The sequence below is a fragment of the Homalodisca vitripennis genome, chromosome 1, assembly GCF_021130785.1.
Source record: "Homalodisca vitripennis isolate AUS2020 chromosome 1, UT_GWSS_2.1, whole genome shotgun sequence".
In the NCBI taxonomy this organism is placed as follows: Eukaryota; Metazoa; Arthropoda; class Insecta; order Hemiptera; family Cicadellidae; genus Homalodisca; species Homalodisca vitripennis.
The window spans coordinates 179,206,632-179,222,111 of NC_060207.1; the positions used below are offsets into that span (position 1 = coordinate 179,206,632).

Below are 15,480 nucleotides of genomic sequence, written 5' to 3' on the forward strand. Positions count from 1 at the left end.
TTAGTGACATACAATCTCAGAGATATTAGTTATTTGCCTTTCATTTGATCCAATGAAGGCACGTCCTCCTAAAAATTTCATGCGTGAATACAAGGAAAACCAACATTATATGCGATATCAACAAGCATAACTGCTGGCAATATGAACAGGAACTTAACATGGGCCGATCGAATTCAAATTTTCACACGGTGTAGACAATGTATGTAGTAACTAATATTTTGTAAAGTCTCATTTATGAAATCCAGGCTGCCAAATTGTTGGCTAAAGAGAAAAAAACTAATATTTCTTACTTCTAACTTTATGAGATTTATAAATTCTTAGAACCTGGTCTACATGTTTTTGTGGGTTATTTATTCAAGTCAACAGAATATAAGTTCTTATCGTTGCCTGCCAGACTTCCAACAAGCAACATGGTAAATTATGGAAAAAATCATAACAAATCTGACAGAAGACGTGTTTAATCTGACGGTAAATATATTTTTTGACGATTATAGACATGATAAATATAGTGAAGCATAATAATAAAACAGTGTACTTACTGTACATCGGAGGTGGCGTAGGTAACGCCGAGGATTGAGAGAGGAAAAAATCATAAAAAAGAAAAAAAGATGTAACTCAGACTTCTTCAGACTTTGGTCACTGAAGTTTAAATTCTTGATGGACTGACTGAAACTTCGATACAATTTAGTGATTCACAGTTATTTCATGTCGTAGTGTGCTTGACTGCATGGACCTAGGATAAATAAAATTATTTAATTTGTCTTTCACTGTTGAAATGGGGCTTCTTACAATTCTTAAAAAAATGAAACAGAAAGAGAAGGAAATGAGAATTTTGATGTTGTATCCTTTACTTACTAGTTACAGAACCCTTTTGAATACTCCAATTAATTGTTTTGTTTTCATAACCTATTTCATGGGAAGTTAAAAATTAAGCATAATATTATGCCTAGTCATGTTTTCTTCTAGAACATTAGAAATGCAATTTGCATAGGCTATTTGTCACATAAACAAATGGATAAGGATATTAGAGTATATATGAAATTAAGCAAAGGAGTAGTGGCAAAGTTAGGTCTTACCCAGAATGTAGTAACATGTATTTTTTGTAGCTGCAGTAAATAAGTGGCTACTAATGTTAATCAATATTTTGGATTATCTAAACTACTGAACAATACTAAACCTAAATACCTGTTGAACCGAATAACGATAATTTTATATGTATTTTAAATTAGATTGTGTCTTTATATAGGAAAGTAATTTTTTAATGATTAGTTAAAACCTATCTAATATGTATTTATTAAATGTGATTACTAAGCAGTGTAAAACTTAACTTACTATTGTGAGGGATCAAATTAACCTGTCTGAGAGATTGTGACACAACGAATGTTCAGCACCTTTGTACTCTTGCTTCTGAATAGTGTATACTTTTAAATACCACAATAATGATTTTACTGTTTAAATTAATTGTAAACAATATTGTTGGACAATTTAATATAGGCTAGGCCTATTAAAAAAGCTGGCAACAATTAATTGTAAATTGGAATATTTTTGTATTTGATAGTTATGTATTGGTGACTTGATTTAAGATTGTCGTGGTGGCTGCTTACTGGAGATATTTTCAACTTAACCCTGCAGCTGATATAAAGCGGGTTTTCATTGCCAAAGTTCCGTATGAATTGGCAACAACAAATATTCGTCGCCAAAGTAGACATGTACAGTTATTTAAATTTTAGGTATTAAAGGCCATATAAATGATTCTTATTTGATATATTTGGAAAAAAGCATTAATTATAGTAACAATTTATGATTCTTACTTCGATTATTGTACATCAGACATCGTTCTCAACAGACATCTTACGTGAACATAATACACGTCGCAACATTTTTGTGCTATTCATTTTATTGTAAAATTGAAAAGTGTCTGGTTTTGGGTTTGGAGTTACGAATCCAATACTATTTGCGGGAAGTGTTTTTTTTAATAGTGTTTTAGTATTTTTATTGCAGTGGTTTAGCTTTCTTAGGTCATAATTTTAGTTGTTTATTTTGGGTAAAAGCTTTAGAGATGGATCATGTGATTTTAGAGAGCTCGTTTTTATAAATTACATATAAGTTTAATTGTTTGCATTAGGACTGATAGTTATGAAATGGATATATAATAAAAACATGCGTGACAGTTTAAAAATAGCTGCCAGTACAGAGTGACACCCAGGCTGCCAGTTCTAGGGTTAACTTCTTTATTTTGTATTCCGTTAATTCTGAGCTATTAATTACTGTATTAACTTCATTTCCGATTGTGGTATTTATCTGTTTTTGGGATACCTATATTTTGGCTCTAGGGTAGGGCGGTTGGCTACAATATGCATTACATTTAAGCACATGTAGCTGCTAAAACTGCTTCTTTAATTAACTGGATTATATCACTGTAAAGTGGAGATGGTAAGCTACATGTATAGAACTTTCCAAATATTAAATACTGCTTTGAGACAAACTATTCATGAATCAATGACGCTGCAGCATAACCTATTTGCTATTACAGCTGTTTATTGTGTTTTGGTTTCAGTTTGATATTTTTGTTGTTTTGTTCAGTTGTTGATATTTTTCATAGAAATCTGATAGTTGTGATATCAAATGTGTGTTGTCATGTAACGGCTAACTTGGCAGGCAGGCAGCGGATTTAGAATAAATAGTAATATATCTTTAATGGTTGCTAATTGATATCAAGAAGAGCAAACCGTTGAGAAAAAACATGTCACTATAAAAAACCATTGTAGATTTTTATTATCTTTTGGTTAACATTTTACTCAATAAAAATATTTATAAGATCGCACTTTACAACATGCAAAACGCGTAAAAAGTAAAAGTTGGTTATTTTTTTACTTCCAATTTTCAATGAAAAAGAAGAAAAGATACTTTGTTTTCCATATACTTTTTTAACAGTCACTTTATATATTAACTGTTAAAAAACTATGATATATATATACTTATGTATATGTATATATAAGTAGATATAAATATGTAGTTCCTGGCTCATTTTTGGGACACACCGAAAATCAATGTAAAGTACTTGTTCAAAGAACCATAAACCACTGCTGTATAAATTCTGTGTCTAAAGTACCATAAGTCAGAAAATCTCAGCTGTGTGCTTCTAATCTGTTTTATTGAAAATGAAAAATCTTGGCAAATATTTGAAAAATTGATGAAAAATCTGTCTGAAATCACTGCTTGAAGAAGTACTGAACATTCTTCTAAAACCAATGAAAAATCTGCTACAGTAAATAAAGAAAAATATAAAAAGAAAATCACAAAAATCTCAAAATCAATGAAAAAATCTGCATAAAATCAATGGAAAAACGGTTTAAAAACAATTGAAAAATCCGTGACAATCAATGTAAAATTTGTTAAAATTACTGAATAATCTGTTACAACCAATAACAAATTTACTGGAAATAAATTTCAATCTACTTCCAAAAATCTATTACAAATGTCTAATCTGTTTCCAAAAATCTCTTACAATGTTGTCTAATCTGCTTGGAATCAAAGTAAAACCTATTGCAATGTTGTTAAATCTACTTTGAATTAACGAAAAATGTATTGGGAATTTAGTCCAATCTGCTGTTAATGAACGAAAAAATCTGCTTGGAATGGTGTCGAAATCTGTGTAGAATTTTAAATTTTCTCCTAATATAAACCCATATTTTAAAAATCTATATACAATCTTCCATCAGTAATATTTTATAATTGATAAGAATCTACATCGATTGTACTTTTTTTTTATACAAATCTAGTATTTTTTTACATCTTCTGTATCTAATGTCAATTAATCTAATTATCTACTATTTACAATATTTACAGAGCTTACACTATTTTTAAATTGTATTTCTACAAATTCTGGCTTGTATTTTTCATTTAGGAGATTGTATAAGTTTTCATTTAAACTGAAAGTTTGACTCTGCATTTTGTATCATTTCGAAGATTTTTGGCTGCTTTCTTCTTCTATTTTTATTACTTTGTAATAAATTCATTACATTTTCTATTTATTTAGGAAAAAATTATATGTACAAAAATCAAGTAGTAAAAGATTTATGTAAAATTTGATCTGATTCTCTATATTTTTCTAAAGTTAGAAATCTAGATTTATACAGTGTTTTGTATGTAGTTGTATGCATTTGTGATAGAGATTTTTGTCAATTTTATCATTTCTGTCATCAAGTTCCTGGTTTTTGTAATCATTTCCATTTTTATAGTATCAATCTAAACATTTTTTATTTATACATTTTTTACAAAATATCTAATTTCTTTAAGTTGTTTTCCAAATTCTGTTGTATTTCTTTCCATTTTACAAGTGGAACATTTTAAAGAAACATTTATTAAACTAAAGTTTGACAGCATGAACGTAAAAACTACAACAAAACCTTAAACGTTAACAACAGTTTACATTCTTTAGTGAATATAACTTTATTCTAATGCTCTTTTATTTGAGGTAATCATAGAAATATGAAAAGAAATACATTCCCGATTAGTATTTTATAAGTACTATATAAAAGTTTCTTTTCTACAATTCTCGTAACATGGAGAAATAATACACAAAGTACATACAGCACAACAATATTAGCACATACAGTAAAACCTGTCATATATGGACCTGCAATATCTGGCACCTCCATATCTAGCCTGGTGGCTAACAATAAAATTTTTTATAACTAAGTTTTGCGAACAAAAAATACTACAAGGGCAAGCTCCAGATCACGTTATTCCACACATCAGGGGTTGGGGTGGTAGCAGGAGAGGGGTGGGCCCTCTATTTCTCTTTTCAATGAATTGCCTGCTTTTTTTAGAAACAATTACCTTGGCAAAACTGTGATGTCGTTGCTGTATATCAGCTTTTGAATGTGTGTTGGGGTATAATGTAGAGGTGAAATAGTGGGGCCTGAATCTTAAATATGAATGTTTCTTTTTCTAAACTAATTTGTATATAGCAATAAAATAAAAATAAATTAATCTCAAATAAGTATCTAATATCAACAGAACATAAACTCGTTTCCTATTTTGAGGTTTAGCTCCATAAACTGCACCCGTATTTTAATAAATTAATAGTATATACTCCTGTGGCATTGACACTCGGTTAAAAAACAACTATTCCTTTAGTTCTTTATTTGGCTGAGAGATTGCAGCACTTTCCAGCCTTAAATTGATGATTGATTTTTTTTTACCTGTGCATTGAAGTGGGCCACATGTAGTGGCCTGTGAGCTGAATAGCCAAAGCAGCGAGAGCTATTAAGAGTGGCTCAGGTGTGCTGAAGACAGGACGTGGACATAAACCTCTCACTTGACAGTAAGAAAACCTATGGCCATCCATAATGGTGTGAAAAGCTCAGAGGACAATCACATTTATTCCAATCACAGTTCAAAACGGTTAAACCTTATGAACTTTTACACTTTATTTTTTATCTCAGTGTTACGGGATATGTCTTATTTTAAAGATACAAACTATACGCATCCAAACAATTTTTACTTTTCTTAAAAAGGGTATACTTTTTTAATATTAATAAAATAAAAAATGTTAGATACAAATATTTATTAAAAAATATTGTTAAAAGTTAAAAGTGTTTGAATGCATATTAATTATTTAAAAAAAATGTTATTTCCCATAATTCTATGACAAAAATTTAAGTTGTAAAAGTACCTAAATGAAGTTATTGTTCTTATGGGGGTACAATCAAGATAGCCCAACATTACAGTTGGCTCTTAAGATTGTATGCGTGATTGTCTTTTAACTGAATGAAACCATAAGAAGAGATCAGTATTGTTACATATTTTATACATACTTTCTCTAGCCGCTGTAATAAATCTACAAGGTGAATTTTGTAATATTCCATTTAAATATGTTTCTAAACCCATGTTCTTATAACTCTTTTTTCATTCTTTAATATAAAAATCCATTTCTAAGATATTGCTGTTGAGTTTTGAAATACCCGGCAGTAGTCAACACAATCAATAGTCTGTTGTAAATGGTTTTCATTGATAAACTTTTTATATATTTCCTTATGAACTGTACAGAGGACTTGATAACGCAGGTAAAACAACAATATTAAAGAGGTTCAACGGTGAAGACATAAGCACAATATCTCCAACTCTTGGATTTAATATCAAGACTTTAGAACATAAAGGGTAAATATAAATTAAATTGTTTGTTACTGCTAAAGCAATTAAATTTATGCATTGTACATAGAAAGAAAATTGTTTATTGGTGGATCAGCACTAAATGTGTAACTATAACTAAGAGAAAAAACACAAAATTTATGATCATTTTTATTTTTAACACTGATTTATTGTTTGTATAGAATCTTGGATAGTAAAATTCATTCTAATTTGGTTGATAATATTACTGTCATTGTAAATGTAGGTCAGATATGAGTAGAGCTGTGGAATTTGAGTTTTAGGCACGCCTATATGGAAGCATAATAATAAAGTTTCCTTATACTCCCCCCCCCCCCTAGAAAATAACAATACTTTATGTAATCTATGTATTAATAACTCAATAAACTGCTTTAAAATTGATGTAAATTAATATACAGTTGATAAATTTGGGAAAGGAAAAACTTTAGTCATTAGAAGAATGGACGATTTGTTTCCATTTTTTTAGCTTGTACTACACTGCATCTCTGAAATTGAAATATTTCATGTGTGTTTAATCATTTTTGTATTTATTTCTTCCCCATTTCCTTTTACTTGATTAGTTTTCTTGAAAGTAAGTTTAGCAAGTGAGACTAATTATTTTTTATATTACAAAAGGTTGTAACTCGTGGAATTACTAATGATGCCAAGGTGTGCTCTGTCTCATTTTAATTAGTCAAAAGATTAAATTGTTACTAGGGGTATAAATCCAAAACAGTGGGATCTTGGAAATAACACTAGAATTGTCCTCTGATAAAAATGACAGTTTAAATTCTTAATTTTTCAATGAGCACATATTGCTTTCTGTTATGGACACTAAAACAACTTAAGACCTTTAATATATTGGTGGTACTGGAAGCGGTAATAGCTAGCGTTTGCCTAACAGATACAATCTGAACGTGTGGGATGTTGGCGGACAGAAGTCACTGCGCTCGTATTGGCGCAACTACTACGAGTGCACAGATGGCCTCGTCTGGGTGGTGGACAGCGGGGACAAGCGGCGTCTGGAAGCCTGCAGTAATGAGTTGCATGCATTGCTAAAAGAGGAGGTAATAGCCATAGCTGAATAGTCGCCGTTTGTGCTTTTGAAGTCTACAGTAAATGAGAATTTCAGAAGTAGACCCATGATTATAAAAGGTAATACGGATGGAACTACCTTCATTCAAGCAAACTATTGCATAGCTGTTAATGGTTATTGACATGGTAAATTGGTTTTGTATAATGACTACTATATGTTTTGAAAAGTTCCTCAGCCTTTTATTTATTTATTTAATATATACAGCAATACACCATTTCACATCTGCATCATAAATAGTCTAACCAAGTATCTTAAACAGGTTACTACAATGTTATGCTAAGCAGTGATCATATTACTTTTTGGTTATGTTACAAAGACATAGCAGAAACTGAAAGCTACAACATATGTATTGTACCATCTGCGTACATAAAACGTAGTATTGCATTCTAGTATTCTTCATGGAGACATAATCATAAAATAACTTGCTTGTCCTATATAAAAATGTTGTGTTTGGATGGTAGGTTAACCTACCAAAGTTACACTGCTAGAAAGTTACAAAATTAACTTCGTATAAAGAAAGACTGAGGTTGTATAAATGCACAGTATTACAATGTAGGAGCTTCAATAAAAGTGACCAAATATAATGTATTTTTTACTTTAATTAAATTTGTATCACAACTGAGGTCCTTCAATATATAAAACTTGTGTTTAACGATTTTTCTTGTTAATTTGTAACAGATGTTTCTCTTTATTTTGTTTTCCAATTTTAAAGCCAGTAAAGATCTTAAGCAATAAACATTCAAGGAAAGGCCTATAAAAATTCCATATTCAGATTTGACAGGCCAAACAGCTCACATGAATTTATAGCCATGCCGCATTGTATGTGTTAATTTCGAATTTGAGTTAATTAAAGATTTATGAACAATGATCCTATATAACATATTGTGTTTGATTACAGCTCAACCCTGGATATTATTTTCACTTAATATAAAAATTGTATTATTCTTAAGATGATATTTATTATTTATAGACAATTTCAGGTTTAAATTTTTGAAAGTATTTTTATGTAGTACTATATGAGTGTCCTAACGTAGTGTAAATTTAAGTATGAGTTTAAAAAGTATCACAACTTTAGTAGTGAGGGTACAACAGTGCTTTCTGGATTCCCTCACTTGAACACTTGTTCACTTAACACATTCAATGCGGTGAGGCCCAATCGGGGCTGTTAGACCTGGGTGCGATGTAACGCCTTGGACGTCTTGAGCAAGGCCATCGTGAAACGCTACACAGAATCTCTAAAAATTTTGTGTATCTGCTAATCCTTGTTATGGTTTTTTAGCCGCAGCAAATGGGTTAATATAGAGATGTTTAATTTGTGTGTATTTGTGAACAATTTTGATCTAGATGTTTCCGAGGTGACGAAGTATAGTAACTATACAACTCTAGGCTACACTACAACCTGTTAAGACACTTGGTATTGTGATGGATAGTGGCCTTACTTTGATATTATCACCCTCAATGTACTCTCTTCCTCTATCTCTACACTGCTTCAAGCAAATTTTACACTGTGCATAGCAATGCTGCAGATCATTTTCCATAGTCCCATTCATGACGTCTGTTGTTTTTTCTTTTACTATTTCATAGTCTCAAATCTCGTTCCTTTTAAGGTGACGACTTTAGGGCCAAATCAAGTGAGCAGGGTGGACAGTCTTAAGACGGGAATGTTGTATTTGGCTAAAAACTTCAAATCAAATAGTTTATTTGTCATTGACAATAAAATTGCATGACAAACGTCAGAATTAACATAACAAAATTAATATACTAAACTAACTTAATTATACTACATTCCTGTCAGATAAGAGAGCATTAATAGAATATTATTCTTTGTTTAAAAGAAACCTTTTCATATTTTTCCGGAACACAGGCATACTCTGTTCAGATCTTAGGTATACCGGCAAGTGATTAAATAGTTTAATTGGTGAGCCCAAAATTTGTTTTTCAAAAAATGTTGTCTAATGCTGAGGATTTGGGAAGCGGTAGAGATCCTGCAGAGAGTAACCAGGCTGTGTGTCAACTTCCAACTTCTTGATTGTCAAAACATTGTGAGCTGGAGCATTGTCCTGGTGGAGGATCCATGACAGGTTTTTCCACAAATCATTCAGTTTTTTTCTGTTCACACTGTTTACCTCTTTGGTACCCAATCAGTGTGCACAATCCCTTTCATATCACAAAAGACAATCATCATTTCCTTGAATTTCAATTTTGTCATTAGTGCTTTTTTTGCTTTGGAGACCACTTGATTTATAAATACATCAATTGATGTTTTGTTTCGTGATCATAAGTTGAAAACCACAATTATCACAAGTAATGATGTTTTGTAAGAAGGTAGAATCATTTGTTATGTTTTCTAGGATGTCAGAGCAAATCATTGATCGGCATTCCTTTTGTTCAGAGCAAATCATTCTTCAGAATTCGTTCTGTTCAGGTGTGAGACACTTTGGAGCCAGTTTTGAACACACTTTGTTCATATTGAAACTTTTGTAAAGAATCTGCTTAATACTTTCCTTGTCAATTCTTCTTAACTCAGACATTGCTCTGATAGTCAAACAGTAATCCTTTCGAACATGGTTACCAATCTTTTCAATGTTAGCATAACTTTTTGCTGACAATGGTCTGCCAGTACATACGGTCATTTAAATTTTCCAAGTTTGAAAATAAATTTGGTGTTCATTTGTTCTTCTTTCTGAACACATTTTAACTAACACAGACACAAAATATTAATTGATTATAATTGGCGCTATAGGCAGAAAGGTACGAAATCCAGACGAAACTCTAGCAGTGAAGAGAGTTTTATTTTTTATCCTTTATCCTTTCTATCCTTTCTTCCAAAAGTCATACTCAAGAAACTATGATTGCAGTGCAAGCAGTGATTCAGTTTTACTATTCCCTCAAACAGAAACAAGAAAAAAGTCCTATTGTTATCTAATTGTGTGTATGTTTCAAAGATCATCTGCATCTAGAAACAAAAATCCATTACGGTTATTTTGTTGACAGCGCCTTCAAGGAGCCACACTCCTTGTATTTGCAAACAAACAAGACTTACCTGGGTCCTTAACTTCTGAAGAGATCAAAGACGTAAGTAAGCATAATTGTATTCTATAAATATAACAACTGGTTTAATTTTAAATGGAGCAAGTTGATGAATCCCTTTGTTTTTTTCTTAAAACAGCAATATATTTAACATTAGGATTTTACTATGAAATTGACATAAATTTATATTATTCTTTAAATTTAACAGCAAAATTCATTAACAGAATATATATTTTGCAATAGTTTTTCAACACAACAGTTCTTTAACATTTTTGAACTTTAAAATTTGTAACTCTTAAAACTGATTACAGTGTTTAATAATTGTTCATGAATGTATTAGATAGAATCTAACTAAAAATCTATTTCTTAAAAATGACAGTAATTTCTAAACTTTAGTCCCAATTCAAATTTATATAAGAAAAAAATTTTTAACCCTTCGCACGCCACTAATAAATCCATTAATGTTTCTTTAATGCCAAGACAAGTAAAACATTTTGTTTCTTTAAGTTAAAAACTAATTTTTATTATAACTAAATTATAAAAGGTAAGTATAAAACAGGGAATTTTACTTAAAATTAGGGTATTTATAGATGAAAATAAAAAAAAACTATTTAAAAAACTGTTTATTTTAAATAAATTTTAATTTCATTGTAAAATTTATTCAAACTGAAAAGTATAATTACATTTTACTATAAAAAAAGATAAATATTTCAAACTAGTTGAAGAATAATAACGAGGTACATAGTGATACACTTGTGACAACCAAGATAGCAGTAATACACACCACGGATATGTTTAGTTATGGCTCTGTAGGAGATGCAGAACTGATGAGCAGTTGGTTGGCGTTAGAGAAAGGGTGAAGGTCTAAGTTCCCCCTGCCCCAGAGTGAAGGTCGTTCCTTGGCAACCTCGATAAGCATGGAGCGTGCTCCGGGCATTTCGAAGACCTTTTGTGAACTAAAAAAACTCTCCCAGAAACACAATCTATAATATCGGATATAACTGTATTTGGCGTTCTGGTTAAAGTCTATTATTCTAATATATCCATCTACACCGTGGGTTGGGTTAATATTATAAAAATTATACATAGAGGGGCAAAGTTTGGTATCTTGTTTGACAGTCGGATAAAATATAACTTTATGCACTTATGAATTTTGTACTATATTATCTATTTTTTCAGTGCCTATCTGTGTATATATATGTATGTATTTACACGTAAAATATACGTGTATAAATATGCAATGTCTGTAAATAAAGTAATGAGACTGGATCAATAGTACGTTTCATTTTTAATATATTTATATATGAAGTCTATCTCCTTCAAAGTTGTTCCCTTGGGAAACCACATACTGCTTCATTCTATTTTTCCACCCCTCGTAGCAGTGCTGGAAGTCCAAAACTGGAATGTCCAAAACTGGTCGGTCACATTTTGTTTCTTGTTTTCTATCATTCTAAAATGATGTCCTTTGAGGTAGCTTTTTAGCTTAAGGAACAGGAAAAAGTCACAAGGATTCAATCAAGTCAGGAGAATAGGGTGGTTGAAGAACGTTGGGAATGTTTTTCTGTTCAAAAACTCAGTAATTGAGAGTGCAGTGTGGCAATGCACATTGTCATGATGCAGCATCCAGTTGTCTTGATCTCATGCGCATGACGCTTTTCCATATCTTTCAAGGATTTCATGATAAACATAATGATTTACAGTTTTTCCTGCAAACAAAAACTCTTATGGACAATGCCATTGGAATCAGAGAAAGAAATTAAAATTGTTTTGACTTTGGATTTACTCAATCTTGCCTTTCTTGGATGAGGTGAATTTGAAGTGTGTCATTCTTTACTCATTTTGTTTCTGTGTTGTACTAAAAAATCAAAGATTTCTTACTGGTGATTAAATTAACATCTCTTTCAATTCCTCCCAAAAGATCTCAACCAACTTCCATTCTGTTGTCATTCTGTTAAACAATGAGATTTTTGAAATCAATTTTGCACAGATCTTTCTCATTTTGAACTTTTCCGTCAAAACTTCTAGTGCCATATGGTTCAAATCTAGTTTTCTGCAATCATTCTTGTAGTAAATCGTCGATCATTTTGCACCAAATTTCGAGTTTTCCAATATTTTTTCACTTTGTAACGATAACGATCTTCCAGAGTGAGGGTAATCCTGAACCAATTCTTGTCCATCTGAAAATACTCTATGCCATCTAAAAACTTGAACTGTTAGCAAATTATTGTCACCATAGGCTTTCTTCAATTGTTCAGAGTTACAGTTTTCCCAGTTTGGTAGAGAAAAAAATCACTCTCATTATATTATTTACAGGCCTCGTGTATATGTATATTGTGTGTGTAGATCAATTATATATAAAATGTGTGTAGACATTAAATTTGCCTAAAGTTTTGCTGTCTTTTTATATAGACATATGCTTTATCTGAATAACTCCTCATTCACAACTCATTATTTTAAAGTATAAAACATATCAAAAGTTTCACTTACGTAATACCAAAATGATAATTAATAGATATTTTTTATGAACACAACTATATAATAAGTGGCATTGTAACTTGCTGTGCTTCTCTGTGCAAATCAGATATGAATGATAATATGAATCAGACTACACAGTATGTATACTGTTAAGTGAATATTACTTTGATGTTCGATTTCATTTTCTAAATGTTCTTGGTTACTTTATGTATTATTCTTTAGTATTTATATTTCTTTCACATCAGTGTTTTTGTCTTTGTTGTAAGCCTTATTTAATTGAATTTTTCTAGTAATACGGAGTAAATTTGAAATTTCTGAAAAACATATTAATTTATAAATAGTTCTTCCAGTTAAGTCGGAAAAGTAGGTAGATTTGGTGACAGTTGAAATATTAGTTTGCTCTAAAGGGATTTACTTGTACTCAATATCTAAAAAAAACGTTCAAGGTAGAAACAAAATGTTCGTAATGTAACATTTAGAAAATGTTATAACTACCCCAGAAAACTTTATTTTTTCTGTAACTTCATAAATAACGGAGCTGTAAATTACAACAAAAGTTTTAATGGCCACCATAATGGAATGAATAGCATAATGGACTTAGTCAAGATATTTATAAGATCAATTTATGTACCAATTTTGAACTTCTACCAGCACTACTAGTGCCAGTTTTTAGTGATAGAAAACTTCATATGGGATTTACATGTACGTGGTATCTCGAAAACTGGTTGATATTAAAAAAAAATCATTTATTACAAAATGTTTAGGTAATATGTCACATTCTGGAATATTTTTTGTTTTTTTCTGTAAGTATATAAAAAATGGACCACAAAAGAATTCAAAGAATGAACTCAATATATTACAAAAACCGTTTAACATTTTTTTATTATGTAAAAGATCCGTGACATGGATCAACCGTTCATAGAAAAGAATTGGGGCAGTTGAGACAGTGCTTAAACGATTCCTAAAATTCAGGTCGTAGTGGAAAATATTTTTAGGAATGTGTCTTTGGGAAAATTTATTTTTTGGTAACTTTTTTTATATTACATCATTCTTTTTGTTATTGTACTGTTAATTTGATACCAACACTTAAATTTAATAATAATTATATGAGAGTATCAAAAGATGCATGCTTGGTTACTTTGCACCTGATGGAATTCAGTACGAGAGCCAGAAATGTCAGTTTTATTAGAGTAATAATTTGGAATAAATAAGTAATGTCAATACTAACTAATGTAAACATACATTATATTTATTTCTTTGTTGTTGTTGTTGGGTTGTGACACTCTTTTTGTTGCTATGATGTATTCATTTGAAGTTGCAACTCATAAAAACTATTGAATTTCTACTTCCGTTCTTGAAATACTTTGATTTATTATAAAAAAATCAAGTATAAATCAAGGTATGTTGTTTAAGTAAGTACTGGTTTGAAGTACTTTTACTAAGTAATATAAGGACTTTGTTCTAAAGATTGCGTGCGAAGCCGTGGGTAACAGCTAGTTAAACTTATAAGTAAACTTTGCAATACCAAGTATTTATTACCTTTACCTCAGAGATCTCTAACCTCATGTGTTTCATCCATTCGGTACATACCTTGAGTTAAAGACAACATTATTCATTAAAAGTAATTTTTTTGTGAATCATCCTTTTACAGGTAATTGATCTTGACTCTATCAAAGGCCATCACTGGAAAATCTTACCATGCAGTGCTGTAACAGGTAACAACCTGCTTGTGGGCATCGACTGGCTTGTAGGTGATATCGCTGCTCGAATCTTCACTTCAGACTAATTTTATACTGTGATATTGTTTTATGCTTCCTTTTTATGCTCTCAACACAATTTGTTTAGCTTTAATATTTTCTGAACTATAACAGTATTAATATTGAATTAAACAAGTGTATTATTGTACCCATACATCTTTTATTTTGAATAATCTCATTAATGGCCAATAATCAAAATAAAATAACTTCTATTTCCTAGAAATGTTCCATCTCTCTATCTTTATCCATCAAAATTAAACAGAGTGTATCCATACTTTTAACTGACAATGTATATAAAAACCAGGAGTTGACATAGCCATCAGGTTTTTTGTAGATAATTTGTATTTAGTACTTAATTATAAGTGTAAATGATGTACATACACACCCAATAAGATAATGGGTGATTCCGTTAAAAGTGCGCATTTCTTCAGGGTTGATAGAGGATGTGAATATAACCAATACACATGGGGTCGTAAATGTTGTTTTCGAGAATTTGTGTAGGCAATACGTCGTGTTCCCTTTCAGATTCTGCCGAAAAAATGCAACGCTACTGAAACTAAATGTGTTTGTCTTATACAAATAAAAGAACGACTTCATGCAAAACAATTTAAAAAGATATTATTAATTAAAAAAAAACATTATCAAGCAGCAGAAGTGGAAGAAAACCACAGACTTTCAAAATGTAAGACAGTCGATGTTACAAAGTGCTCAGCTTTGTATCAACTATCAAGGAGAAATTTTAAACATTTGCTGCAATAATAACTTTTTTACGTTCTTGTTGACATTAGATGGTTTTTTATGTGTTATTACGAAGGAAATAAAGTTTTTTGTTTCAGCTGCTTAGTGTTTTTTTGCCGAATCACTATGTGTTGCCTACAAGGTTGTTTACAAAGTTTCAATTTTCTCGGAACGATACATTTGCAACCCCATGTGTACTGGACAAAAAGTGTTTTTATTCACATCCTCTAT

At 30.8% G+C, this 15,480-nt stretch overlaps 1 protein-coding gene across 1 annotated transcript; it reads left to right on the plus strand.

Annotated features, from left to right (window-relative positions):
- The first annotated feature begins 612 nt into the window (after nt 1-612).
- LOC124352797 (ADP-ribosylation factor-like protein 2) lies at nt 613-14,659 on the plus strand. The gene is made up of 5 exons (XM_046802473.1): nt 613-840; nt 6,055-6,165; nt 7,058-7,220; nt 10,244-10,324; nt 14,406-14,659. Exons 1-5 carry the CDS (start codon nt 776-778, stop codon nt 14,538-14,540), a joined length of 555 nt encoding a protein of 184 aa, XP_046658429.1. The 5' UTR covers nt 613-775; the 3' UTR covers nt 14,541-14,659.
- The last annotated feature ends 821 nt before the right edge of the window (nt 14,660-15,480 follow it).